Source organism: Eptatretus burgeri, chromosome 7 (genome assembly GCF_056783735.1).
Source record: "Eptatretus burgeri isolate ZD-2024b chromosome 7, Ebu_testis_v1, whole genome shotgun sequence".
Classification (NCBI taxonomy): Eukaryota; Metazoa; Chordata; class Myxini; order Myxiniformes; family Myxinidae; genus Eptatretus; species Eptatretus burgeri.
In genome coordinates this window covers 22306451-22333950 of record NC_140967.1, presented here as the reverse complement: position 1 = coordinate 22333950, position 27500 = coordinate 22306451, and the positions used below count along the sequence as shown (strand labels likewise).

At 44.6% G+C, this 27500-nt stretch overlaps 1 protein-coding gene and 1 long non-coding RNA gene across 16 annotated transcripts in view; one reads left to right on the top strand and one right to left on the bottom strand.

Annotated features, from left to right (window-relative positions):
• The window catches only part of EHBP1 (EH domain binding protein 1), a 340218-nt gene that overhangs the window by 28354 nt on the left and 284364 nt on the right, over positions 1-27500 (bottom strand). For 12 of the 15 annotated variants that reach the window (XM_085887653.1, XM_085887655.1, XM_085887658.1 and 9 more), the window contains 3 exons: positions 21054-21153; positions 9382-9455; positions 7145-7277 (listed from right to left, as the gene is read on the bottom strand). In XM_085887653.1, coding sequence (XP_085743779.1) covers positions 7145-7277; positions 9382-9455; positions 21054-21153 — 307 coding nt within the window. The remainder of the gene's footprint in view (positions 1-7144; positions 7278-9381; positions 9456-21053; positions 21154-27500) is intronic. The other 3 variants (XM_085887654.1, XM_085887668.1, XM_085887656.1) reach the window with 2 other exon arrangements.
• Positions 1-27500, top strand: part of LOC147022817 (uncharacterized) — a 91110-nt gene that overhangs the window by 35582 nt on the left and 28028 nt on the right. The gene's annotated exons all lie outside the window — the stretch shown is intronic.

The following is a 27500-nucleotide window of genomic DNA, read 5'->3' as shown; positions in this document are numbered from 1 at the left end:
TGTATTCGTGGACGCATTCTGGCCACAGCTTCTTCCAACAGGCGTTTAAGGTTTCTTTTTTCATTTCTTGTAGAGCCTTCTGAATTATTTGGAGACACGTTGCTATCGTGAAATCACGCCAATACGCCCTCAGAGAAAAATTGTCGTCGGAATCCATGGCCTCCACGAGGTGCTGTCACGCGTTGCGAATGTAAAGCGCTGATGTTGGCTTCGTCCTTCTTGATGTAGCGTATGGTCGATTCATTTAAACTGTAATGGCGCCCAACCGCGGCAAACGTTTTTCCTTTCGGCGGCATCGTAGGGCTTGGAGAAAAAAACGTAGAAAATATCTGTGTCGTTCACAAGCGAAACACTCAAGACAGCGAGAGTGCGCCTCGTGGGCATTAGCCAATCAGCACTAAGGAAAAATGAATAGCGCGCTCTCTGTCTTTGTCTCGTGCGTTGTGTCGACAAACATACAAAATTTTTTTTGTTTATTTTATTATGAAGATACTTTCGAGCGCCACGCGTTATAATTTATTGCTTAAATAATTTATATTTTATATATTATTACCACGATGTACCGAGGGAATCCGCAGAAAAAATTAGTTACATTCCAAGGGAAAACCCGCAATCAACCGGGGGCACGATTGGTGAACCACGATGAAGCGGGGGTTGACTGTATATTGTTTCTCCTTATTAGATTTGGGCTTCAGTTTCCTGTCAGGAATGTTTGCATTTGTCCAGTTTCCTTTCTCAATTGCATTCTGTGTATCTCATCTCCATTTTCATGGTAGTTCTTGGTCTCTGCTGAAGGAGCTGGTTTGTTCTTCTTGCAGTGTTGTTTTTCTGTTACTTTTTCTTGAATGAGCATTGCCACTGCAAAGCTGTTTGTTTGTGTGTTTGTTTACGTTTTCTCTGCATTCCTGAACCGCTGGATCGAATGTGTTGAAAAATGCTGGTTGTACTCAGGGCTTTCCTGGGAATGTTTATGGTATGGTAAAAAAAACAAATCATAGTCCCAGGGGTTCAGGGTACTGGGAGCACTCCATTTTTCTCTATTTAAGTATGTATGGCATACTGCCACTCCTGGTACGAGGGGGTATTGCATGTCATCCTAAATTAGGCCAATTCTGGGGGAATTAACCCCATAAGACGGTTTCTTCACTGGTTTACACAAATGGTTTTTCCAAGTTCATTTTTTTTCCTTCCATTTGTCCCTTCACCATGCGTTTTGTAGTTGAAAGGGTGTGACACATTCAAGAGCACATTTGGCATTGTTGAACTTCACACGTTAAAGATTTGCACAAAATATGAATAGGGAATTGAAGGTGTGTATGACAAAATGTAAATCTGACCTCGGAAAAGTCATATTTACATAAGACAGGAATTGGAGCCACAAAGCTGCTATTTGGATAGAATTAGTGGAAGTGTTTAGTTGAAAACCACAAAAAGACCGGTAATATGCTAATATGAGTGATCTTCAACTGACGGACTGTGTGGGACTGGCTTCCTCTTCGCTGCTCTCTTTTACTCTCCTCTCCCACCTTCCTTCCACCACCCCTTACCCAAGGATATTTAACATCTGGTACACAATGCCCACAACAGTACCAGATGAAGAATGCTCGGTGGTATAAATGTTTGACCTACCCTGGCCCCAAGGTGTAATGTTATAGTTGGTAGTGCTTTTACTCTCAAGTGTAAGGAAAAGTAGTATTTTTGCTCATCTTGTTTGATGCAGTATCATAGCTTGGGAAACAGTGGATTTATCCACAGTGGATAAATTCAGTGGATTTATAAACAGTGGATTTATTTTAAAAGAAAAACACCACCGCAGTGATGTGTTCTTCAAAGTGTGTACCAAGTTAAGGCCTGGTCACACCTTGACGTTTTAGCCAACGTATGCCGATTTTTGAATTTTTTTTCTAAAATGCTGGCACACGTTGAATACGTTATGGGTAAGTTTTGATAACATTGAGAGCACGCTGAAAAACACTGCCATACGTCGTTGTACGTTGGCTTTAAACGTTGTACTTTTTGGTTGACCTCAAATTTTTTCATGCTTGAAATTTCATGACGTATGCCGGCGTATGACTCACACGTTCCACTACGCTGGCCACAAGTTGTATGCATGGTCTGCGATCGTTGACAGACGTCAACACATGCTACTTGTAAGTTAATCATAAGTTGAGACACGCCGAGGTAATGTTTAGCGTACTCGAAACTTATTTCTAACCTATGATTAACGTGTTGTTGGCACGTTACGCGATCGTTGCCACACATCGACAGATGTTACTTTTAAGTTACTCATAGGCTGAAAGACGGTATAATGGATCGTCCTTGCGTCAGCGTCCACGGCCACGGCCAGGACACTTATTTGCAGCATTCTTCAAACTTTTCTTCGGCATGACGAGGATGTTCACACTTCGATGTCTAGCTTGACTATGATTCCAATTGTCCATCGGCAGCGTCGATTTAAAATAGTCGAGTTTGAGCGTTTTAACACGTTCAGAAGAAACGCTTCAAATTTCAAAACCCCAGCATCAAAAAACAAAGGCGAGTGACAGCAATTTAAATCGTTCATTGTAAACAATGAAAATAGTTGAGTGGTACCGTTTAAAAGTCGTTGAGTGTAAAAAAAAATCCAATTGTTGAGCGCAAGCGTCTACTTTCAATAGTGGAGATGCAGCCATTTAAATCGTTGAGTTTTTCATTTAAATCGTTAAATCGTTAAACGCAAGGACGATCCATCATAACCCACACCCTCCCCCTCACACTCACCTACTACTGCCAACATGAACAAACTACTACTAATACTGATACTGATACTGTTACTGCTGACATGGACATCGACTCAAAAAGGACTCGAAAACACTGTTGGGTTCCCCTTTTATGAACACCATTTTATATACCAATTCCCAAAACCGCTGGGAACACGTCTTTATATGGCAGTTGTAAGCTAGAAACACGTTAATTTTTTTTTTTTGTCGACCGGAAGACGTCATTGGAATACGTCTACATACGTCGATGTGTGTTGGGACTACGTAAAGAATTGGTTCAAAGCACGTCAAACATAAGTTAGAAATAAGTTTCACGTAAAAAAGACATTACCGCGACGTGTTTCGACTTATGAGTAGCTAATAAGTAGCCTTTGTGGACGTGTGTAAGCGTCCACACATCGTGTGTAAAACTTATCCCCATCGCATGCGGAACGTGTGTCATACGCCGAGTACGTTGTAAAATTTTGAACATGTTTAAAATTTCTTCACGTACTCTACTTACTACGACGTATGATAGCGTACTTTAGCGTTCTACTCACGTATACCAAACTTACTCATACCGTATTTGACGTGCCCCAACGTATTCGACACATTTTTCTTAGGTCGGCATACACTGGCAAGATCGCCAAGGTGTGACCGCGATGTTGACACTTCCATTTCTACGGCAGTTATGATTCGAATCGTTGTGCGTCAGCCTTTTAATAGGCTACGTCACGACATCATCGGCGATGCGTGCAACGCGCTATGCCTAAGTTAGACTATCGTTGGGCATCGGTTGTGTAGGCCGACAACAGGTTCAGCATTCGTTGGTATAAGTTATCTATAACACAACGAAACGTTCTGTGTCCGTTACCAATGCGTTATACATAAGACCAAGTCGCTATGAATACGTCCGAATCTTTAAAAAAAAACATCAAAAGTTCAACGTAAGCCAGCGTTTTAGATACATTTTAATACGTTGCCATCGCTGGCTAAAACGTCAAGGTGTGACCGGGCCTTTAGAAAGAGAACACACAGACATAGGGTGGGGCATTCACTCAATTTGATGCTATTTGCTCTGATGCACCCTCAAAGACTCGAGCTAAACCACATCATCATCATCTACCCCATGACCTCGGTAGTTTTTTTGGACACTGTGCCGGTGCTTTCACAAGCAAATAAACCTGAGGTGCCAATCTCCTGCGCAGGCCAAGTTATGGCAGGAATTTGGAATTTGTTCAGGTTGCCGGCGATACCTCGCCTACTCTTCCTTGAAAGAACAGTTTATTTCTTCAACTTTTGACACCAGTTAATGCTAAAGGCGCTGTCACACCTTGACGTTTTAGCCAGCAATGGCAACGTATAAAAATGTATGTAAAACGTTGGCGTACGCTGAAGTTTTGAGGTTTTTAAAAAAGTTTTGGTCGTATGCATAACATATTAGTAATGGGCACAGAACGTTTCGTTGTCTTATAGATAACTTATACCAACGAATGCTTAGCCTGTTGTCGGCGTTCACAACCTATGCCCAACGATAGTTTAACTTAGGCATAGCGTGCTGCACATATCGCCAATGAACTCGTGGCATAGCCTGTTAAAAACCTGCCGCACGCCGATTTAAATCAAAACCGCCTGAAAATTGGAAGTGTCAACATCACAGTCACACCGTGACGATTTAGCCAGCGTATGCCGACCTATGAAAAATGTGTCTAAAACACTGGCACATGTCGAATACAGTATGGGTAAGTTGTGTATACGTTAGGAGCACGCTGAAAAACAATGAAGTGCGCTGTCATATTCCGTGGTACGTCTAGTACGTCGTGAAAATTCAAGCATGCTGAAAATTTTACGACGTACTCGACGTATGGCTCACAAGTTCCGCATACGCCGGCATAAGTTCTCTGCATGCTCTGCGATCGTTGTCACACGTCGGACACACGTTACTTGTAAGTTACTCATAAGTCGAAACACGTCGAGGTAATGTTTAGCAGACCCGAAACTTAATTTTTAACCTATGAGTAACGTGCTTTGAACCTATGAGTAGCATGCTTTGAACCTATGTGTAACGTATCTCAAACGCACATTGTCGTATGTAGACGAATTTGATTGACGTCTTCCGGACGACCACAGAACTTACTGAATGTGTTTCTAACTTACATCTACCGTATAATGGCGATTTGGCAGCGTTTAGGGGAATTGGTATATACAAATGGGCTTCACAAGACGAACCCGTCAGTGTTCCAGACTCCATGTTGAGTCGATGTCAATGTCAGTAGTATCAGTCGTGGTAGTATTAGGTGAGCGTGTCAGTAGTAGTAGTAGTAGTAGTAGTAGTAGTAGTGGTAGTAGTGTTGGTATTGGTAGTAGGTAAGCATGATGGGGAGGGTGTGGGTGATGATGGATCCTCGTTGCGTCCACGAATAGGAGACTACTTTGCACCATTGTTCGATGTTCTTTTCGGCTAATTTTTTTTTCTCATTCCCACGATGAACTATTTTTTTGTTTCAGTTTTTAAAGTATTCAAAACGACTTGGACAAATGCATAATGTACTAGTAATGAACATAGAACGCTTCGATAACTTATAGATAAGTTATACCAACGATTGATTAGCGTGTTTTAGGCGTCCACAACCTATGCCCAACGATAGTCTAACGTATGCATAGCGTGGCAGCGTATCGTCGACAATTACGTGAGGTTTTCTATTCATAGGCTGCAACTTCACTTTTAATAAATGCCTGTCACTCGCGTATTGTTTTTGGATGCTGGTGCTCGGCAATTGAAATCCTTTTCATTGAACGAGTTAAATCGCTTCCACAGCACTGCAGTCACGGCACCAACAGCAGCAGGCTCAGTGCCAGCCTCATGCCAGGCTGAAGTGGATCCCTGTAGAAGGTGTACTGCTTGGTTATCCTTGGACCCATTCTGGCTAGCAGCTCGTCCAACATCGCTGGAGGCATTCGCAGGAAGTTGATGAAGGATGCATGGTCCTCGTTCCGGAGTTCCACCATGAACTGGTCATATATGCCGTAGTGGCTTCGCCTCCCGATCCATGGTTTGACCCAGTTCCTTCTCCTCCGTTCACGTCTTCTTCTCCCGGCTCTATTGGCACGCAACTGGTGCAGTGTCAACTCGATGAGGTCATGTTGATGTTCAAGGACTGGTAGGTATTGTCATCTCAGCCTTTCCGTCTATCCTCCATCTCTCGGAATGACATGGACATGTACTCACCACGAAGTCTAAAAAAAGATGGTTTCTCCTGCGAAGCCCCTTTTTATATACCAATTCCCCTAATCGCTGCAGTACGCCATCATACGGTATCTGTAAGTTAGAAACGCGTTCAGTAAGTTCTGTGGTCGTCCTGAAGACGTCAAAGACGTCTACATACGTATTTGTGCGTAGGACATGCTTTACAAATAATCCCCAAGCAGGTTACTCATTGGTTATAAATAAGTCACGGGTACCCTAAACATTACTTTGACGTGTTTTGACGTATGAGGAACATTGAAGTAACGTGTTGCGAAGTGTGAACAACGTTCGTGTCGCGTGCTTACAAAACGTTACTCATAGGTTAGAAATAAGTTTCGGGTACGCTAAACATTACCTCGACGTGTTTCAACTTATGAGTAACTTACAAGTAACGTGTGTCGACGTGTGTCAACAATCGCAAAACGTGCCTACAACTTATGGCCAGCGTAGCGGAACGTGTGAATCATACGCCGGCATACGTTGTAAAATTTCAAGCATGCATAAATTTGAGGACAACCCAAAAGTACGTTTAAAGCCAGCGTACTACGACTTATGGCAGTGTTTTTCAGCATGCTCTTTACGTATACAAAACGTACCCACAACGTATTCGACGTGTGCCAGCGTTTTAGACAAATTTTTCATAAATCGGCATATGCTGGCTAAATCGTCAAGTTGTGACAGCGGCTTTAAGTCCATTCAAGGGATGGTGCATTTTGTGAATCACCAATCTGACAGTTTATAGTTTAACTGAGAATCGAACCCAGACGATACAGCTCAATGGTAAGTGCGCTACTACCGCACGCACCATCCTGTCAGACCAACATCTTACGATACAAAATATCAAAGGCAAGTGTCCAAGAATCACAAATACTTTGATGCAGAAACACAGGTCAACAGTACCAGACCAAGTTATACAACAGCCTTTATAATAAGTCCCAGTAAGACCACAGGCTCACCACTAAGGAGTTGTTTCCATGTACAAATTTCATACTAACTAGCCTCGTCAAGGTACTGTCACATGCAAGTCAGCAATGTGGATGGTAAGGCTGACGAGGGGAGCAAATCTGGGATTATGGTGGCCGGGAAGGCATGAGGCATACGGCAAGCATGACGGGAGTGAGCAAACAAACAAGACGGGATGGATAGGGGAATTGCCCACCGCCGAGCGCGCACGTACTGTTTCTCCTGCGCATCGAGGTCGTGCACCAGATCGTCTCGCTTGTTTACCAACACGACGAGCTCGTCCAACAAAAGCTGCTCCCGCCATTTCTGCGCCTCTGTTTTCTGCCATTCTGTCGTACAATTGCATCATCCCTTTATTTGCCATCAATTTGATTCATCATTAGACTGCATAGCACAAGGTACTCCAAAGACTTTGTGTCCATATCAAAAATCTTTCTTTATACTGTTTGAATGCTGCATCATTCGTGTAAGGTCGATGTATACTCATCCACCAGTCGTATGTATTAAGAATGGTGTGGGTTTAACACACCCCGCAGAAATGCTCTGAAGTAACTTAACGATTCACACTCCTCAATATATTCCCTTCACACTTCTAAGTGTTGCATTCGCAAGTGCAAATTGATCTACCTTTGCACTTGGTGCACCCTTGGTGCACCCTTGATGCGTTTATGATATCTGATGTAGAAAATTCTAATGCATAACAGATAACACTGTAAATTTCGATATACATACAACAGCTTCAGGACATCAGCAGAGATTCAAAGTATGGAGTAAAGACTGTCGGTCTGCGCTGTTTTTTCAATTTTTTTGGCTTAACATGTTTTGTGTGACATTGTCATTTAAAATCTTTGAAAAAGGGTGGCAAATCTCTTGTTGACGGAGAGGAGGAGGGTGGAGGGTTGAGCATGTGTTATTAGCCTCTGAAATACATGGGAGAAGGTGCTGCGGCCTTGGGAGCATCTACCTCTGCGGAAACATCTTGGCAACAATATTATAGCATCTCAATCGTGGCTGCGATCGATTGACTCTGTTTAATCCCACTGCTTCCAAATTCATGGAAGCAGTGGGCTTAAACAATTATTTTCAACTTGATGGAATGACCAAGCAAACTTTATAGCTGTTCCAACTATCATGGAAGTGTTCATTTAATCTCACCCTGATTTTTATTTTTTTTTTGCTTTTTGTTACTGCAGTCTCCATAGTTTTCTGAAGGGTCTTGAATAAACCATTTAACTCCAGTCCTCCTGCTACCACAGTGTGCTTCATGTTTTTATTACTGCGTGAATGCTCTTCCTTAAACACTTTATTTATGCAAGCATGAAAAGTTAAATAAGTATCGCTAACTTCAGAGTAGCACAAAAAAGGGTTTTGGCTGCCACCTCCTTCTTGGTCTTGTACCCTCTGCTCTTTTCGTGCTATCCCCCCCCCCCCTTTCCAGGTTTCTGCAGGGTGCATATGGTCCACCATCAACCCCCTTCTGCTGACACTCCATAAATCCAAAATGACTGCTCACCTGTGGAATTCTCTTCAATCTCATCCTTCCATTTAGATTTTAAAAAGAGCTGTTCACCACCATCTCAGATCATCCCCATCCAAAACCATGATCTTTTCCACCCAGTTTACCCCAACCCCCTCCCAAGCCTACCTCTTTCCAAATCTCTAGTTTTTCCTTCCTGAGACTACCAAAAACCTTCTGTATTCATCTTGTTCACCCCTCATTCCTCCCCACATCCCTTATATGTCCAAGTGTCCCTCCTTTGTCCTCCCTCTCTTTCTACTGTTCCTTTTGTTCTGTTGTGTCCCGATTCGTTCTTTGTTCTAACTTCTTCCACGCACCTTCACTTTGTATGCAAAAAAATAATAATAAAAGGTATCGAGTCAAAACGTTAAAATGCATCCAAAGGCAATGAGAAAATTGACCAAAGAAAACTCGACTAAAGGTGGTGTCGTTCCTCACAAAGGACAGCGTACTTGAAGATGCTGCACCACAAAAATGTTTCCAACAACAGAAGGGCTTTTGTAACCAAATTTACAAAAACAAAATGTCTGGCCGAGTGCAGTGTGATACTGTGATCTGATCCTAAGGAATCACCCTTGTTAAATAATATTAACAAATTATGACATTCAAGGGATCTCCACTCCAAAGGGAACTTGAGAAAGAAGTCCATTTGGCCCATCACCCCATCTCACCAAAATTGCCATGACCTTTGTACACAAATGCCTGGTCTTTCATCATCCACTTGACTCAGACTCGTGTTTTTGGCTTTCATGTCATATTTATGACACAATTAACAAGAATTTGTTGTTTTGACTCGGTTACCACCTCGCAAAGTGCATTGCACAACTATAAAGTATAAATCAAGCAGAATTAATAGGTCAAATTCACGCCTTCATGGGGTCCACTGCCAGTGTGTGCAAAACAAAAACACTCACCCTCGATGGCCATCATGGATCGCAGCTCTCGATTCAGCAGCTCAAAGCGGCGTTCGAGGTCATGCTCCTTCTCCCTAGGAAGGCAATAGCACCGCGGCGTTTCTCAGCATTCGGCAGCTTGCAGGTGCCTCATCGCATGCAATTTTAAACATATCCGCGTTGGACAGATGGCTGACGGAGCTTCTCCTACCGTGCGCTGCACGGGCTCTATGTAGGAGACCCAGCAGCACTCGCAGCAGTAATGTTCGGAAAATTGGAAAATGGCTGCAAATATTTCTGAACCGGTGGTGCTACCTTTTGGTAACAGGTTAGTGGGGCAATACAATTAAAGGCTCTATGCACACCGAGCATGAATTTGGAAGTGACGTGACAAATACATGGGGATTGGGGTGGTGGGGGAGGGGGTTGGGGATCGGGGTTCATCATCAGCCCGATGTTGTTCCACATATTGGGGGGTTTATAGGTAATTTCAAATAAACTAATGGCAATTTATTTTGTTTCAGCTAATCCCCAAAATGTATGTGAGATATATATCTGAAAGGGTGTGACAGAGGGCACATATATGAGTGTTTAAAAGGTTTCATGGGAAATAGTGTTAAAATGGGAAAATGTGCCTCTGGGTATAACAAAAAGTTGAAGAAGTTTATAATAAACTAGCGGGGTATGCTTACACATTGAAAGCAATAACAAACCTTTCTGTCTTCTACCGTCTCCTCTCTGGTCTCACCCCGCCTGCTGTGTCTGCGATTTGTCCCCACCATATTTCCGCAGGGCGCTCAAGGTCCGCCAACAACCCCCTTCTGGTAAAACTACCAAAATCACGAATCACTGCTCACCTTCACTCTTTCATTCCTCTTTTTCCACACCTTTGGAATAAACTACCTCACTCTGTTCAATCCCATTCTTCCCTCCAGGCCTTCAAAACAGCTGTTCACCACCACCTCTTATTGTCCCCCATCCAAATCCTCAATCTTTTCTACCCCCTCTAATCCACCACAAGCCCAACTCCTTCAAATTCTCTGCTTTCCTTCCTCAAAGTCCCTGTGGTGTCCATCTCCTAATCCCCATTTTCCCCGCTCCATCCCTCTCCCTTCCGGAGAACTCCGAATGTCTCTGTTCCCCACTGTTTTTTCCTTCCTACTCCCACCCCTCTTGTCTCATGCCCCCCTTGCTGTGCGTTGTGTGTTAGCTCTCATACGAGCCTCGACAAGGTATACAAAAAAAACCAAACAAACAAACAAACAAAAAACCATGCTTCCCTATTGTCTCAGGTCACTCACCTGCATTTGTTTATTTCATTTATTTATATTTTCACGATCAAATATCACCTGTCACTTCGCTGTTGGGGATACTAAAGGGGGAGGGGAGAAAAAGAGGGAGGAAGAGAGAGAGAGGGGTGGGGAGAAAAGAGAGGGGGGAGAGTAAGGAGGTGGAGGGGAAAAGACAGAGGAGGGGTATGGGAGCGAGGAGAGAGGGAGAGCGAGGAGCAGTGGGGAAAGGGAAAACAGTGTGAGGTGAGAGGAAGGGAAGGCAGATGTGCGGTGGAGCGTTAATTATGATTCATACTGTCTCATCAAAATGATTCTGCATAGAATAACAATGAAGATGGAAACAAAATAATGTCTGAAATCCATTTTCTACCAGTCATGCTAAAAATACCGCCCGGATACAAACACCACCCGGACACGTCCGGAGACAAACACCGCCAGGACACATCCGGAGACAAACACCGCCCGGACACGTCCGGAGACAAACCACCTGGAAACATGTGGAGACAAAACCCACTGGACGCATCCGGAGCCAAGCCGTCCAGAGACAAACACTGCCCAGACACATCTGGAGACAAACTCCCGTCCAGACATAAACACCGCCCGGACACATCTGGAGACAAACACAGACATGTCCGGAAACAATCACCGCCCGGACACAGCCGGAGACAAACATACACAGCCCGGACTGATCCAGAGACAAGCACTGTCCGGAGACTAACATCACCTGGACACATCCGGAGATGAATACCACCTGGAGATAAATCACCATGCGCACATAATCACCGCCTGGACACATCCGGGGACAGAGAGAAGGAGAGAGAGAGTGTGTGTGTGTGTGTGTGTGTGTGTGTGTGTGTGTGTGTGTGTGTGTGTGTGTGTGTGTGTGTGTGTGTGTGTGTGTGTGTGTGTGTGTGTGTGTGTGTGTGTGTGTGTGTGAGAGAGAGAGAGAGAGAGAGAGAGAGAGAGAGAGAGAGAGAGAGAGAGAGAGAGAGAGAGAGAGAGAGAGAGAGAGAGAGAGAGAGAGAGAGAGAGAGAGAGAGAGAGAGAGAGAGAGAGAGAGAGAGGTGGGGGGAGGGAAAATGTTATGCTTTATGAACACGCACACACACACACACACACACACACACACACACACACACACACACACACACACACACACACACACACACACACACACACACTAGTGCTTGGCCGATATTGGACATTTTTCGGGAATCGGCAGATTGGAGTCAGTGTGATGATTCACAACAGTACGTACTGTACACAACCCAAAAACCTTGAGTGGCTTTCATCGAAAAAAAAACATTTGCATTTATATAGATGTTTCAAGGAGGTGTGCACAAACATTAATCTTTATCAACAGCTGCGTGTGATGGGTGGAAAAAATTTAGCTGAGTAATGAAGAAAATATGTTGATATTGCAAACGAGTTGGAAATCGGGTGTTATCAGATATATTTTTTTGCTTTGAAACTCACAAAAAGAAAGCATATAAACTTGTAAAGTATACCTGATAACCAAGTGCTTTCAAAACAGTCACAATGGCAAAGGAAAACCTGAAAAAATCTCCATAAGATACGGGATGAAACTTTGGGACCATGGCGCCTGTACCAGGCATGGCATGCCCACACACCCGCGGAGAGTCCCTACAGATCCAAATCTATCCATATGTACCACGTCCGTGTGAACTGTATAATACTTGGATCGGGACACGAACTGTACTGCTATCGACTTTCGGGTGCTCAGCAAGTGGCTTAAGCACTCAAGCAAGCACTCCAATGGAATGCCTGGCTTTGCTAGCGATTACCGATTGAAGTCGTTAAACCCGTCGACGCACCCGGAAACGCCAAAGCAATGTCCGAATTGGCCAAATGACACTTTTGTTGAGCATCGAAATTGCTGCTTGGTTCGATTCTGGAGCCAACATTTTGGAATTCGGTTTCGTTTAAGAGATTCTCCTGGTTATGGCATATACAGAAATGAAATAAAGCAATGAACACTGACGTCTCGAGGCATTGTTAAGCATTGCGATGTACCCAGAAATTTGTAGCTATGATGAACAGGAAATTCGCTAATATGACTGAGGAAAGTGAACAAAAAAACTTTATCGTCAAGAAATCGTTGTGGCCTGTTCCAAGTCAAGGCATGGTTGAGTAGGCCAAAAAATATAGCGGCTTCAGACCCCAGAGAGGATACCCAGGATACGCCTTTAGACCCCAGAGAGTGAAGTGGCCGATGATGCGCCCGATAAAGGATATAATTACATAAGCCCGTTAAATATCTTCAAAAGGGGTGTTTTAATTAACCGAAACACCCAATTTTCGCTCATTCACGTCCTTGGAGTTCTCCTCGTATATATGCAAAGTTTCAGGCTGCTAGGTTTCATGGTTTTGTAATCATGGAGGAGACACACACACACGCACATTTATTAGTATAGACTCATGAATGCTTTCCGATGGTTCTGTAATTTTTCTCTGCATGTACTAAACACCTTTTATTATGATCGGAGCAAATACAACCCGTCACTTCGCTGACGGGTAGATTAAGGGAGGGGGGGTGGCGGGTAGATGAAGGGGGGGGTGTAAGAAGGAGGGGAGTGAGAGAGGAGAAAGAGAGGAGGGGAGGGAGGGAAAGCAGCATGAAGGGAGGGGAAAGCAGTATGAGGGGAGGGCAAGGTAAGGCAGTGTTAGTGGAGGGTCTTTCCGGAAATAACCACAGCCCAGACACATATGGAGATAACCATCGTCTGGATATATCCACCGTCCAGATACCTGCGGATGTAACCACCATTTGGATATGTGAGGAGATAACCACCATCTGAGCATAACCATAGTCCAGACACGTTTGGAGACAGAGAGAGAGGGGTGGGGGGGGAGAGAGAGGGGTGGGGGGAGAGAGATAGGTGTGGGGGGAGAGAGAGAGGGGTGGGGGGAGAGAGAGAGGGGTGGGGGGAGAGAGAGGGGTGGGGGGAGGGAGAGAGGGGGGGGGGAGACAGAGGGAGAGGGGAGAGAGATAAGAAGGGAGGGTGGAGAGACCGGGGGGGGGGGGTCCCATCAGATGTGACATACAGTTGAACAGCACACACACATTGATGAATCACCCTGCCTGTGAAACACCGGGATGACAGTTTATAGCTGGGTCGGGATTCAAACCCAGGATAGACAGCTTAGAGCGAGTGTGCATACCTCTCAGCTATCCTACCATGATGCTAACGAAACGTTTAATTTATACTTGTATTTATCTATGCAGAAGTGACCGCAGAACAACGTGGGGCCATCGCAGGTGGGTGGCCCCTGAACATTGTTCAAGTCGATCAATATACAGTATTCAGTGATAGTGCACATATTGTAGAGTACTTGTCAAGTGGCTTAAGCACTCCAACGAAACAGTTGATAAGGAACGGCTTGCTTGGCACTCGAAAAGCAATCACAGAATCGTAATATTAAACACTCATACCGGAGATGCCCGAAATATGAAATAGGTACGAATTGGACAAATGAACTTTTTTGTGGCAGTCAGAACTGCAACAAAGTTCAATTCTTGAGCTTTTTTGTAATCCGTTCAAAGTTCAAATTTTTGGTTCACGAAAAAATATTTTCACGAAAAATAAAAGTGACCACTATATTCGTTATTGTTGTGTGTCTGTCTGTCTGTTTGTCCCGAGCATAGCTTCGTGGGTTTTGATCCGATCCTGATGAAATTTTGGTGGGAGGTTTATATCATGATCTAGTTGTGTTTTTCCTAAAAATGGGCGTGGTCCGCCCATTATGGGCGGAGCCACGCCCAAAAAACGTGTTTTTAGGGGGTAGCCGATTTCAATTTGCATCTTCTCCTAGGGGGTTTGTTGAATCTGGCAGGGGTTTTGGTATTTGGTTAGCCCAATGGCACCTGCATAGCCCCACGGAGCTCGATTTGTCATTTTCGTCCCAAGGTCAAGGCCACAAGGTCACGAACTTAGAAAATTGCGAATTGTGTTTTTAGGGGGTAGACGATTTCAATTTGCATCTTCTCCTCGGGGGTTTGTCGACTCTGGCAGGGGTTTCGGAATTTGGTTAGCCCAATGGCACCTGCATAGCCTCACGGAGCTCAATTTTTCATTTTAGTCCCAAGGTCAAGGTCACAAGGTCATAAATTTAGAAAATTGTGATTTAGACATAAAAATCCATCTTCTCCGAGGGGGTTTGTTGAATCTGGCAGAGGTTTCGGTATTTGGTTAGCCCAATGGCACCTGCCTAGCCCCACGGAGCTCGATTTTTTCATTTTACTCCCAAGGTCAAGGTCACAAGGTCATGAACTTAGAAAATTTCGAATTTTGACATAAAAATCAGACGACCACCCAAACTTTGAGAGCTGGGATGACAATATTTTTTTATGCATAATCTTGAGGTCATTCCCCACCTTGAGGTCAAGTCTTGAAACCATTTTTCTCTATCTCGAACACCTTGCCCGTGGCACCCCCTTCAAGTTTGTTTTTACGCTGATTTGATCAAAGTATGGATAATCCGAGGAGTGCGAAATGCCATATAGGCTATATGACGTTATATTGTTCCTGGAATGTTCCATAGGAAGTTTTGCACCAAAGGTCATAATCCTTGACCTTTGACCTTTAAAGTTCACAAAGGTCAAATTTTCAAAGTTGTGGGAATCGAACCGGGTTTTCGACCTTCTTCGACGAACTAACTCCGTTAAGCTATAGCACATATCCTGCTTCCTTATTTTAATGTCCACAACATTGTTTTGGGACCTATAAAAGGTTATGCAAAGGTCAAATTTTTTAAGTTGTTGAACGAAACCGGGTTTTCGACATTTTGCAGCGAATAACCTGTCACTCGTACCACATCATGTTGATCATTTTTATAACTTGGTCAAACATTATCACATTGTCTCATCCTTGACTTCTCAAACAATCTACATCGTCAAATACCGCTCGTGAACCATCGTCGTCTTCAGACTTGTGTAATTTGGTTTCGTTTCAGAGATTCTCGAGGTTATGGCATGTGCGGAAATTAAATAAAGCCACGAATGCTGGCTTCTCCGAGTGTTTATAAGCATTGCAATGTACCCAGTGATTCGTAGCTATTATGAACAGGCATTCGATAATATATATATGAGTGAGGAAAGTGAAAAAAAAACTTTATCGTTAAGAAATCGTTGTGGCCTGTTCCAAGTCAAGGCATGGTTGAGCAGGCCAAAAAAACATGGTGGCTTCAGACACCAGTGAGGTAACCCAGGATGCGCTGAGAGACCACAAAGAGCGAGGTGGCCAAGGATGCACCTGATAAAGGATATAATTAAATAAGGTTGTTAATTATCCTCAAAAGGGGTGTTTTAATTAACCCAAACACCAAATTTTCACTCATGCACTCTCTTGGATTTCATTTAGTATGCAGGCAAAATTTCAGGCTGCTAGGTTTCATGGTTTAACAGTTATGGAGGACACACACACACACACACACACACACACACACACACACACACACACACACACACACACACACACACACAATTTATTTGTATAGATTAAGTGGGATGCAGCATTATGAAGCACTAGGTTGTTTTTAGCCCATCTGCCATGCAGCAGGACACAGGGTTTTACAATGACTGTGTGTGTGTGTGTGTGTGTGTGTGTGTGTGTGTGTGTGTGTGTGTGTGTGTGTGTGTGTGTGTGTGTGTGTGTGTCAGTGTGTCAGTGTGTCTGTCCAAGCCATAACTTTATTTACCATTTGAGCTTTTGTCATCAAATTTTCAACACACCTTTATTATTAGAATATGGAGTGCACTCATTAATAAATTTTACATAAATGTTTTTTTTAACCTGTTTTCATCAAGTTTAATTTTAGTACAAAGCGGACGGGGATGGGATTTTTATTTTGAGATGCTTTCTCGTCTTTAATCTTGAGTTTTTATTTTGAAAATTTTAGATTTATCACCTCCGCCACCGAAGGTGAAGGACGTTACATTTTCACCCCTTCCTGTCAGTTTGTGTGTTTGTTTGTGTGCAGGATATCTTAAAAAGCCACGGACGGATGCGGATGAAATTTTGTGGACAGGTTCGGTGTTTGACAAGGACGAACTGGTTAGATTTTGGTGAAGATCCGGATCCGGCTCCTATTATTTTTTAAGTGATTCTTCACCATTGATAGATGGGGCAAAAAACGATATAAAGCACGATATCTCAAAAAGTTGTGGACGGATTTGGACGAAATTTGATGGACATGTTGGGTGTGTGACAAGGAAGAATTGATTCAATTTTTGGCGAAGATCCGAATCCGGATTTGATAATTTTTTTTAAAGTGATTCTTCACCATTGAGAGATTGTGCTGAACCGATGTATAGCACGATATCTCAAAATGTTGGGGACGGATTCGGATGAAACTTGGTGGGCAGGTTGGGTGTGTGGCAAGGACGAATTGATTCGATTTTGGTGAAGATCCGAATCTGGATCTGGATACGAGAATTATTTAATTTCAAAAGTGATTCTTCACCATTGTTAATCCCTGTGTCGTAAGAGGCGACCAGGGTTGCGTCAAGAAGGGCATCCGGCGTAAAACATGTGCCAAATCACTATGCGGATCATGCGGATGATCCGCTGTGGCGACCCCTAACGGGAGCAGCCGAAAGAAGAAGAAGAAGATTCTTCACCATTGAGAGGTCGGGCCAAAAACGATACAGTACAGTATAGCATGATATTACAAAAATGTAATGGGCCCGATATGTTCTCGTGGATCAGGCATTACGTAGCGGAGGTATGCGATCTACCGAGTGCCCTTCTACTTCATTTTGAAATCGTTCATATTACTTTCGGGTCTAAGTCTTGTCTTTGATCATGTGACCCCTGGAGATGAACTTCCAAGATATATGATATAGGATCATGGAAGAGAGGTAACAGGATAAAAAAGCAATGCAGTGATAGTGGGACAGTAGTTCCAAAGTTGGAGACAACAAACAAGGGAATGAATGAACTGGCAAAAGAAAGAGGAGCAGAGGGGAAACACAGTAACCTGTACGTAAGAGGGTTGGGTTGGGTTAGTTGAGTTAAGGTTAATAGAAGTGGAAAGGATTACGGATAAGAATAGGGGATGACAAGACATGTTGGTGCACATCTGCTTGGAACTCTGGAGAGAAGAGTGGGATTGTTAGAAAAGTGAGAAAACTGGAACAAAAGAGTGGAGTTGTGCAAAGAGCTTGGATTTGGGGATTTTAGGCAGGAGGAAGTTGCAGGAAGAACCCGTGCATCCCGAAAGGGCGGAGGGGGGTTGGGGGTGGGGGGAGTTGGGGAGTGTCAGAATCATTGAGCAGACAAAGCTACACTAAAGGACAGGTAGTAAAAGACAGAGGCCACCAAACTGTCTGCGATGAGAGAGTGGGAGATGCCAGTAATGTTTTGAGCTATAGATTCCACATAATCCTGGAGAGATAGACGTGATGCTGAGGCACCAGCTTCAAGGAAAGTGCAGTGTTCCTCTGAGCCATGGACAAAGGCCTTGTAGGCTGCTAGTATTTCTAATTTGTTTCTAAGTAGATGAAACAGCATAGGATGCTCAGTCTGCAGCTGGCTTTGGAGGTCAGCTTTGATAAATGGTCATCTCAAGAAAAGTCATGGCTGATGGTGGGGTGTAGAAGTTCAACAGAATGAAACTCTTTAAATGGTTAACCAAGCACAAATAGGTCTTCTTCTTTTGGATGCAGCACAAGGTTGTGGGTAGCATCATTTGCTGGGGGCGCAGCTGTGCTGCTGATGCAGTTCCCCCTGTAGATTGGAGCAGGAATTTGGAATTTGGACACGGGACTGCCGAGAACTCAGACATGGGCCGTGGGACCATGAACACCCACAAACTAATTCTGGCAGATGGGTCCCAGTTTGACGTCTGTCCGAGGGGAGGCACACACATTGATAAGTCACCCTGCCTGCGAAACACCAGGATGACATTTTATAGCTGGGTTGGGATTCAAATGCAGGCTCAACGGCCAATGCGCGTACCTTGAGGCTATCCTGCCAGCATTGATAGATAGAGGGGTTAATTTGACAATCCTTCCACAGTGATAGAGTAAGACGGTGATATGTGTCATGATTGAAAGACATGCTCCATTTTATAAGACTGGCATTTCATTAATTTCAGATTGGCTGAATGATACACACAGCTCCATGAATACACCTGTATCAGCAGTGATACAGCTTCTGTTAACCTTTCTGTAACGACACAATGGAGAGTCATGAAAAAAGAGAGGGTTTTTCAGAATATCAGAGAAGTCTTTTATGTTGACAAATCAGTATTAGGTCAAAGACACTGCCATGGTGCACACCAGCCACAGGACATATCTCTTTCTACCTTCTGAGGTGGGAAACACAAATTCCAGTAGACATTGGGTACGCAGGGGTAAGATGGGGACAGAGTGAGATGGATTGGGTCCACGAGATTCGGAGGCAAACGTGAAGGTGAGACATTCTGCCTTATTTGGAGCAAAGTCTGTGGTGATGCTATTTGAGGTAGGGGAGGGGAGAGGCTGTAGGGAGAACATACCCCAGAGTCTGACTCGGCAAGGTGCCACCATCACTTACACGAAGGAGACTGGAAGAGTTCAGCCTTGAGATTTGCAAGATTTTTAAATATATTTTTGTGTTGTCTAAGGATGAACAAACACTTGCTGTGAGCCTGAGTGACCTAAAGCTGACCTTCAGTTGGATTAGTCATCTATATTGAGAAAGCAAGTTCGTTAACTGCAATTGCCTCACCACAAGATCCAGTGTACCAGGGCTGAGAGGATCGAGAGAGTCGTCCATTTATCGTTTTGTTATCTCCAAACCAGTTAGTCTGTCGAGTGAACTTGTTTATGCAGCTGGCACCTAGTCAAAGTGCCTGAAGTCAATTAAAATCTCTTGAATGGGAAAACCTTAAAGGGCATCGACTCAAGAGAGGATTTTGGAGGTTTCTTCCCTCCGAGAACGTGTAATTTTCAGATAAAGCTGCATTCCATCGAACTTTAAGAGGAAAGTGATGAGGTAATTGTTAGACCATGGGTCAAACAAAGCTTTGATAGAAGGATATTACTGAGATCAGGTGGAGCCTGAAAGTGACATCATCAGATGACACCCATGAGCTTTTGGACTTCGCATATCTTTTTTTTTTTTTCCAGCTGTGCATTGTTTTTCGTTGGTTTGGGTGGTCGACCGGATACTGATACGGGTTGGCTGACCAGGCATAATGAAGACTGAAGAAGACATTGCGTTTGCTGTTGGACTGGAAGAACATTCTTCGTGCATCTTTGAGGATCTCACCCCTGTGAATTCAAGTCCGGTCATTGTACAGCCTTGAGGCTCTAACAAACAGCTCCATGAATGCACGTTCCATTTATACAACTGGCATTTAATTATTTTTGATGTTTAGGCATTGTTGTTTATCCTGAATATATATATATATATATATATATATATATATATATATATATATATATATATATATATATATATATATATGTTATCCTTTGCAAAAAATATTGTACAGGTGTCAAGGCTCATGTAAGAGCAGAACATCAGGCAAAGAGTGAACAGAAACACTATGAGGTGAAGGCAAAAAGAGTAGGACAAGAACATACGGATGTATCACGGCACAAGAGGACTCTGAAAGAGACAATGTCGCTCAGTAATTCTTGGAACTAGGTTGCAGCGAACTAGTTCTTTGGAGCACAGTTATGGCTTGCCTCAAAGCCAAAGAAGAAGTAATTTCTCTCTTGCTTTTCAACTGCCAAAATTCCCATACCTTTGGGAGTTTCCACGAGCAACCTTTTAATTATCCGAGACAAAAGCATGTAACCTTGTGTCATGTCATGGCAGATATGACAGTGGGCTGAGATATAGCTCATACAAGAAAGGGTGAATTCAAACATACCCCAGAGAAGCTTTTTACAGTGAATTGGAGAAGTATGACAGAACATTGGCACAAGTCCATTGACTTACAATGAGAGTGCTTTTAAAACAAAGTCAGGTTTGTTGTCCGTGCACTGTAATCTACACGTTTTGATTGACACCAACCGTCCTGAAGCATTTTAACCACACCTCACACATCGATAAACGTGACATTGTTATAAAATTCTCCATGGAACCAGTGTACTTGCTCTGTGTGTGGTTGCAATTTGAAAGAACTCCTGACTGTGCCAATCAATTGCTTTGAGCACGTACTGCAACACTGTGCTGAACCCCATGATGGTATGTTGCGGAGATTGAGGAACCATTCCATGTCATAGTTGGATCATTACGACAACTACATTCATTTGGATTTTTTATTTTATTGATAACAAAACTAGAAAGTTTTATGGATGGATTACAAGCAAACAAGTTTGCAACTCCTGGTTGCATTTAGCCGTTTAAGCTGCATGTAGACCAAGGCAACTAAGTTTGTACTCACAGGATGCTCAGCTGGTTCTGCCGACGGATGAGTGCGTTCTTCTTGTTGACGAGTGTGAACCACTCCTGCATGAGATCCTCCTCCTCTTCTCGGTTTTTTCCTGCACAAATGCATTCCTTTTTCAAATATGACTGTACCAACAGCAAGTATGGTTGCATTTAGACATTTAAGCTCCATCAAATATGGTAGATGAAGGTGAAGTTAGCTGCCTTCCAAGCAGATGGAAGATGACCTTGGGTAAATGATAGGGTGAAGAGAGCAGAATGATTGTGAAGTACAACATGCTGTCTTTTAATTAAATCCATCAGCAAAGCGACGGTTAAAGATACCTCATGTATGTACAGTGCCTTCAGAAAGTATTCACACCGCTCGACTTTTGTCACATTTTGTTGTGTTACAGCCTGGATTTAAAATGAATTAAATTTTGATTTTTTTTTTTCACTGATCAACACAAAATATCCCATAATGACAAAGTGAAAACGTGTTTTTAGAAATTTTTACAAATTTATTGAAATGAAAGATGGAAATATCTAACTTGCATTTGTAATCAGTCCCGTGAGTTCATACTTTGTGGAAGCGCCTTTCGCAGCGATGACAGCTTTGAGTCTTCTTGGGTATGTCTGTATCAGGATCGGACATCTGGATTTGGGGATTTTCTCCCATTCTTCCTTGCAGGTTTCCTCAAGCTCTGTCAAGTTGGATGGGGAGCGTCGGTGAACAGCATTTTTCAAGTCTTTCCACAAATTCTCAATGGGATTCAAGTCTGGGCTTTGGTTTGGCCACTCAAGGACTTTCACATTCTTGTTCTGAAGCCATTCCAGTGTGGCTTTGGCTGTATGTTTTGGGTCATTGGCCTGTTGGAACATAAATCTTCGGTCTTTTGCAATTTGAAGCAGGTTCTCCTCAAGGATTTGCCTGTATTTGGCTCCAATCATTGTTTGCTCTATTCTTACAAGTCTCTCAGTCCCTGACACTGAAAAGCATCCCCCATAGCATGATGCTGCTACCAACATGCTTCACGGTAGGGATGGTGTTAGATGGGTGATGAGCTGTGCTCAGTTTCTGCCAGACGTAGCGCTTTGCATTAAAGCAAGAGTTCAATTTTCGTCTCATCAGACCACGGAATCTTTTACCTCATGCTCTCAATCTTTCACGTGCATTTTTGAAAACTCCAGGCATGCTGTTATGTGCTTTTTCTCAGGAATGGCTGACCACTCTCCCATCAAGCCTAGATTTGTGAAGTGCTGCAGAGACTGTTCTCCTTCCGGCAGGTTCTCCCATCTCAGCCAAGGAACTCTGTAGTTCTGTCAGAGTGGTCATTGGGTTCTTGGTCACCTTCCTGACCAAGGTCCTTCTTGCCCAGTTGCTCAATTTGGTCGGACGGCCAGCTCTAGGATGAGTCTGGGTCGTTCCATATTCTTTCCATTTCCTAATCATGGAGCTCACTGTGCTCTTGGGAACTTTCAACACTCGAGAAATAGTTTTCTACCCTTCCTCAGATCTATGCCTCCTCACTTTTCTATCTGGGAGTTCTACGGACAGTTCATTGGCCTTCATGGTAGAGTTTCTGCTATGACATGCACTGTCTGCTGTGGTACCTTGTATAGAAAGGTGTGTTTCTTTCTATATCATGTCCAATCAATTTAATTAGCCACAGGTGGACTCCAATGAAGTTGCAGAGACATCTCAAGGATGATCAAAGGAAAAATGGATGCACCTGAGTTCAATTTGGAGTGTCATAGCAAAGGGCTGAATACTTATTGATGCAAGAAATTTCAGCTTTTCATTCATTTGTGAAATCTCAATAAAATATTTTTCCAATTTCACATTATGGGGTATTATACACTGATGAGCCAAAACATTATGACCACTGACAGGTGAAGTGAATAACATTGATTATCTTGTTTCAATGGCACCTATCAAGGGGTGGGATACATTAGGCAGCAAGTGAGCAGTTAGTTCTTGAAGTTGATGTGTTGGATGCAGAAGAAATGGGCAGGAGTAAAGACCTGAGCGACTTTGACAAGGGCCAAATTGTTATGGCCAGAGGACTGGGTCAGAGCATCTCTGAAACGGCAAGGCTTGTGGGGTGCTCCTGGTCAGCAGTGGTGAGTGCCTACCGACAGTGGTCCGAGGAGGAACAAACCACAAACCGGCGACAGGGTGTTGGGCGCCCAAGTCTCATCGATGCGCGAGGGCAACGAAAGCTATCTCGTCTGGTCCGAACCGACAGAAGGTTGACTGTGGCATAAGTCACAGAAAATTTTAATGGTGGTCAGGGGAGGAATGTGTCACAATCCACAGTGCATCGCACCCTGTTGCGTATGGGGCTGCGTAGCCGCAGACCGGTCAGAGTGCCCATGATGACCCCTGCCCACCATCGAAAGCACCTACAATGGGCATGCAAGCGTCAGAACTGGAACTTGGAGCAGTGGAAGAAGATCACCTGGTCCAATGAGTCCCGTTTTCTTTTAGATCACGTGGATGGCTGTGTACGTGTGCGCCATTTACCTGGGGAAGTGATGGCACCCGGATGCACTGTGGGAAGACGACAAGCCGGTGGAGGGAGTGTGATGCTCTGGGCAATGTTCTGCTGGGAAACCCTGGGTCCGGCCATTCATCTGGCCGTCAATTTGACACGTATCACCTACCTAAACATCGTTGCAGACCAGGTACACCCCTTCATGGCAATGGTATTCCCTGATGGCAGTGGCCTCTTTCAGCAGGATAATGCGCCCTGCCACACTGCACACATTGTTCAGGAATGGTTTGAGGAACATGATGAAGTGTTCACGGTGTTGCCCTGGCCTCCAAATTCTCCAGATCGCAATCCGATTGAGCATCTATGGGATGTGCTGGACCGACAAGTCCGATCCATGGTGGCTCCACCTTGCAACTTACAGGACTTCAAAGATCTGCTGCTAATGCTTTGGTGCCAGATACCACAGGACACCATCAGGGGTCTTGTAGAGTCCATGCCTTGGCAGGTCGGCGCTGTTTTGGTGGCACACGGAGGACCAACAGCATATTAGGCAGGTGGTCATAATGTTTTGGCTCATCAGTGTATGTAGATAAGTGACAAAAAAAAATCTCAATTTAACCAATTTTAAATTCAGGCTGAAACAAAAATTGTGAAAAAGTCAAGGGGTGTGAATACCTTCTGAAAACACAGTATATATAACTAAGCAAAAGTACCCGCACCTAGTGACGGGAAAAGTTTAAGTTAATCTATCAATTTAAATTATTTTATGGATTTCAAAAAGGTTAATTGTGTTGCACTCCTGGTTTCACTCAGAGCCAAAGCTCTGAGCTACTTATACCGCCCACCTTGAAATGGTAGTGCAACATCGGGTGGCGGAGGGTGGATTTGTCTCAAAAAAGTGTAGAATATCCTGCTTGAGAAATCAAATTTGCCATCAACCTTATTCATGTCTGTTCTCTCATCATTTCAAAAGTAAATGTTGAGCTTTGCCTGCTTGCGCAGCTTTTCAAATGCAACGTGGAATTTAATTAATTTACTCACAGCGACCGCTTTTGCCATGCTACGTCATTCTGAGCGAGTCGTTCACTCACAGCGGCTGCTTTTGCCACATCATTCCGGGAGAGACGTTCGTGCTCCGTCAGTGCGGGTGAGTTGTTCGTGCTCCATCATTCTGGGTGAGTCATTCGTGCTCCGTCATTGCTGGTGAGTCGTTCGCGCTCCGTCATTCCAGGTTCGTCATTCGAGCTCCGCCATTCTGGGCGAGATGTTCATGTTCCATTATTCCGGGAAAACATTCGCACGCCGTCATTCCGAGAGAGACGTTCGCACTTCGTCATTCCAAGAGAGATGTTCGCACTTCGTCATTCCAAGAGAGACGTTCGCACTTCGTCATTCCAAGAGAGACGTTCGCATTTCGTCATTCCAAGAGAGACGTTCGCACTTCGTCATTCCGAGAGAGACGTTCGCGCTCCGTCATTCTGGGAGAGACGTTGACGCTCCGTCATTCTGGGAGGGACGTTGACGCTCCGTCATTCTGGGAGGGACGTTCGTGCTCCGTCATTCTGGGAGGGACGTTCGGGCTCCGTCATTCTGGGAGGGATGTTCCGGCTCTATCATTCTGGGAGGGACGTTCGTGCTCTGTCATTCTGAGAGGGACGTTCGTGCTCCGTCATTCTGGGAGAGACGTTCATGCTCCGTCATTCTGGGAGGGACGTTCGTGCTCTGTCATTCTGAGAGGGACGTTCGTGCTCCGTCATTCTGGGAGAGACGTTCATGCTCCGTCATTCTGGGAGGGACATTCGTGCTCTGTCATTCTGGGAGAGACGTTCGTGCTCTGTCATTCTGGGAGAGACGTTCGTGCTCCGTCATTCCGGGAGGGACGTTCGCGCTCTGTCTTTCCGGGCATGTCGTTCGCACTCCTCCATTCTGGGTGAGATGTTCATGCTCCATTATTCCGGGAGAGACGTTCGCGCTCCGTCATTCCGGGAGAGACATTCGCACTCCGTCATTCTGGGAGGGATGTTCGTGCTCCGTCATTCTTGAAGAGACCTTCGTGCTCTGTCATTCTGGGTGAGACGTTCGTGCTCCATCAAACTGGGATACACCAGATACTGAGCTGTTAACTAACTTTTGACCGCACCCCTCTTCAAGTCTCTGGAGACATGTCTTGCACACGTGTTGATATTCTCATGTCAATTTTATGTTTATCAAACACTAAATATTGATATGACCAAACAACATTATGTATTTGGATTAATTTCTCATTTCACCTCAGTGTGAATGAAGAACAGGAACTTTCTTCCATTCGTATGTTAAACCACTATGTACACCACAGAACCATTGGAAAATGTCCATAAATGAAAATATAAATAAATGAAAATAAATAATTGGAAAGAAATGCAGGTGAGCGATCCGAGATGGGGAAACACCTGAGATAATTTTGCATGCCGACGGACAATGACGCTGACACACCAGGAAAAATCACAGAACTGTCGGAAAGCATCTGTAAATGAGAAAATATATGTAAATGAAAATAAATAAATGAAGTCAAATGCAGGTGAGCGACCCAAGACAATGGGGAAGCACCGTTCGTTATTGCTTTCAATGTGTAAGCACACCCCGCCAGTATACATATGTATGTATGTATATATATATATATATATATATATATATATATATATATATATATATATATATATATATATATATATATATATATCGTTACGGCTGTGGAAATTCGCAGAACACCATATAGGTCCTTAGTTCAGTTATGCCGATAAGTCTGTGTTTAGTTAGATTTCCCCACCGTTGTTTAATGGGAATTATTCGTGTCACCTGGGCTCTGATCTTCAGGTAGCCGTTTTTCTTTTGCTATCGTTATTTTGGACTAACCACTTCACAACAACCACGATCGCCTCAACTACCAACCACAACAACCATGATCAACACCAACCACGATCGCCTCAACCACCAACCACAACAACCACGATCAACACCAACCACGATCGCCTCAACCACCAACCACAACAACCATGATCAACACCAACCACGATCGCCTCAACCACCAACCACCCTCTCCACACCGCCTTCATAACAACGACATCTCCCCACCATCTCCTAAACCGCATCCCCCCCACCCGAATAACATCGCCTCACCTTCATCCCCGAAGCGACGCCATCTTTGCACCAGCCGCGGCGAGTCCCCAGCGAACAGCGTCGCTGCAAACCGACGCGGGGGTTTCGTTGTTGGCGCCAGCGACGGTGATTTCACGCACGTCCGCTCTGTGAAAGCTTCGACTCGGAGATCGGATCACAGGAGAAAAAGGGGCGGGGCCTGTGGAGGTCAGAGATTGCCAGCAACGGTGATTTCAAGCACGTCCGCTCTGTGAAAGCTTCGCCTCAGAGAACGGATCACAGGAGAAAACGGGGCGGGGCCTGTAGAGGTCGGAGGTCAGAGAGCGGAGGTCAGATCTCGTCTCACCAACCCTAAAAAACAGCGCGCGGAGCGCCAGTTCGAGGAAGAGTCGTCGGTGGAGTCTGGAGGCGGTCGGAGAAGTCTGGAGCCGGAAGAACACAGGCGGGGCGAAGTCCAGGGGAGCGGAGGACACGCGAGGCAGAGAGCGTGGCTGAGCCTGCAGTGGCGGGCAGACCTGTGCATTCGTGTGGGGAGGGCCGGAGAGAGCTCGCCAGGCAGCGCCAAACGGTCTGAGGAGATCGGGTTTCGGGACAGTCTGAGCGTCGCTGAGGAACGGAGCGGTTCTTACAAAGAGCATCAACTTTGAAAGAGCATCCAAACCCGTTCGTTCCTCTCAGAGCGTCCCCGGCTGAGGGCCGACTCACCTGGCCGCCTGGCAAGGCCTGGGCACAACCGCGGCTACGCTAGCTGCCATGGGGAAAGAGCGTCGCGGGTCGCCCCATCGAGGCACCACGAGGGTGGAGGTAACCTGCAACGGTCTCGTGGGACT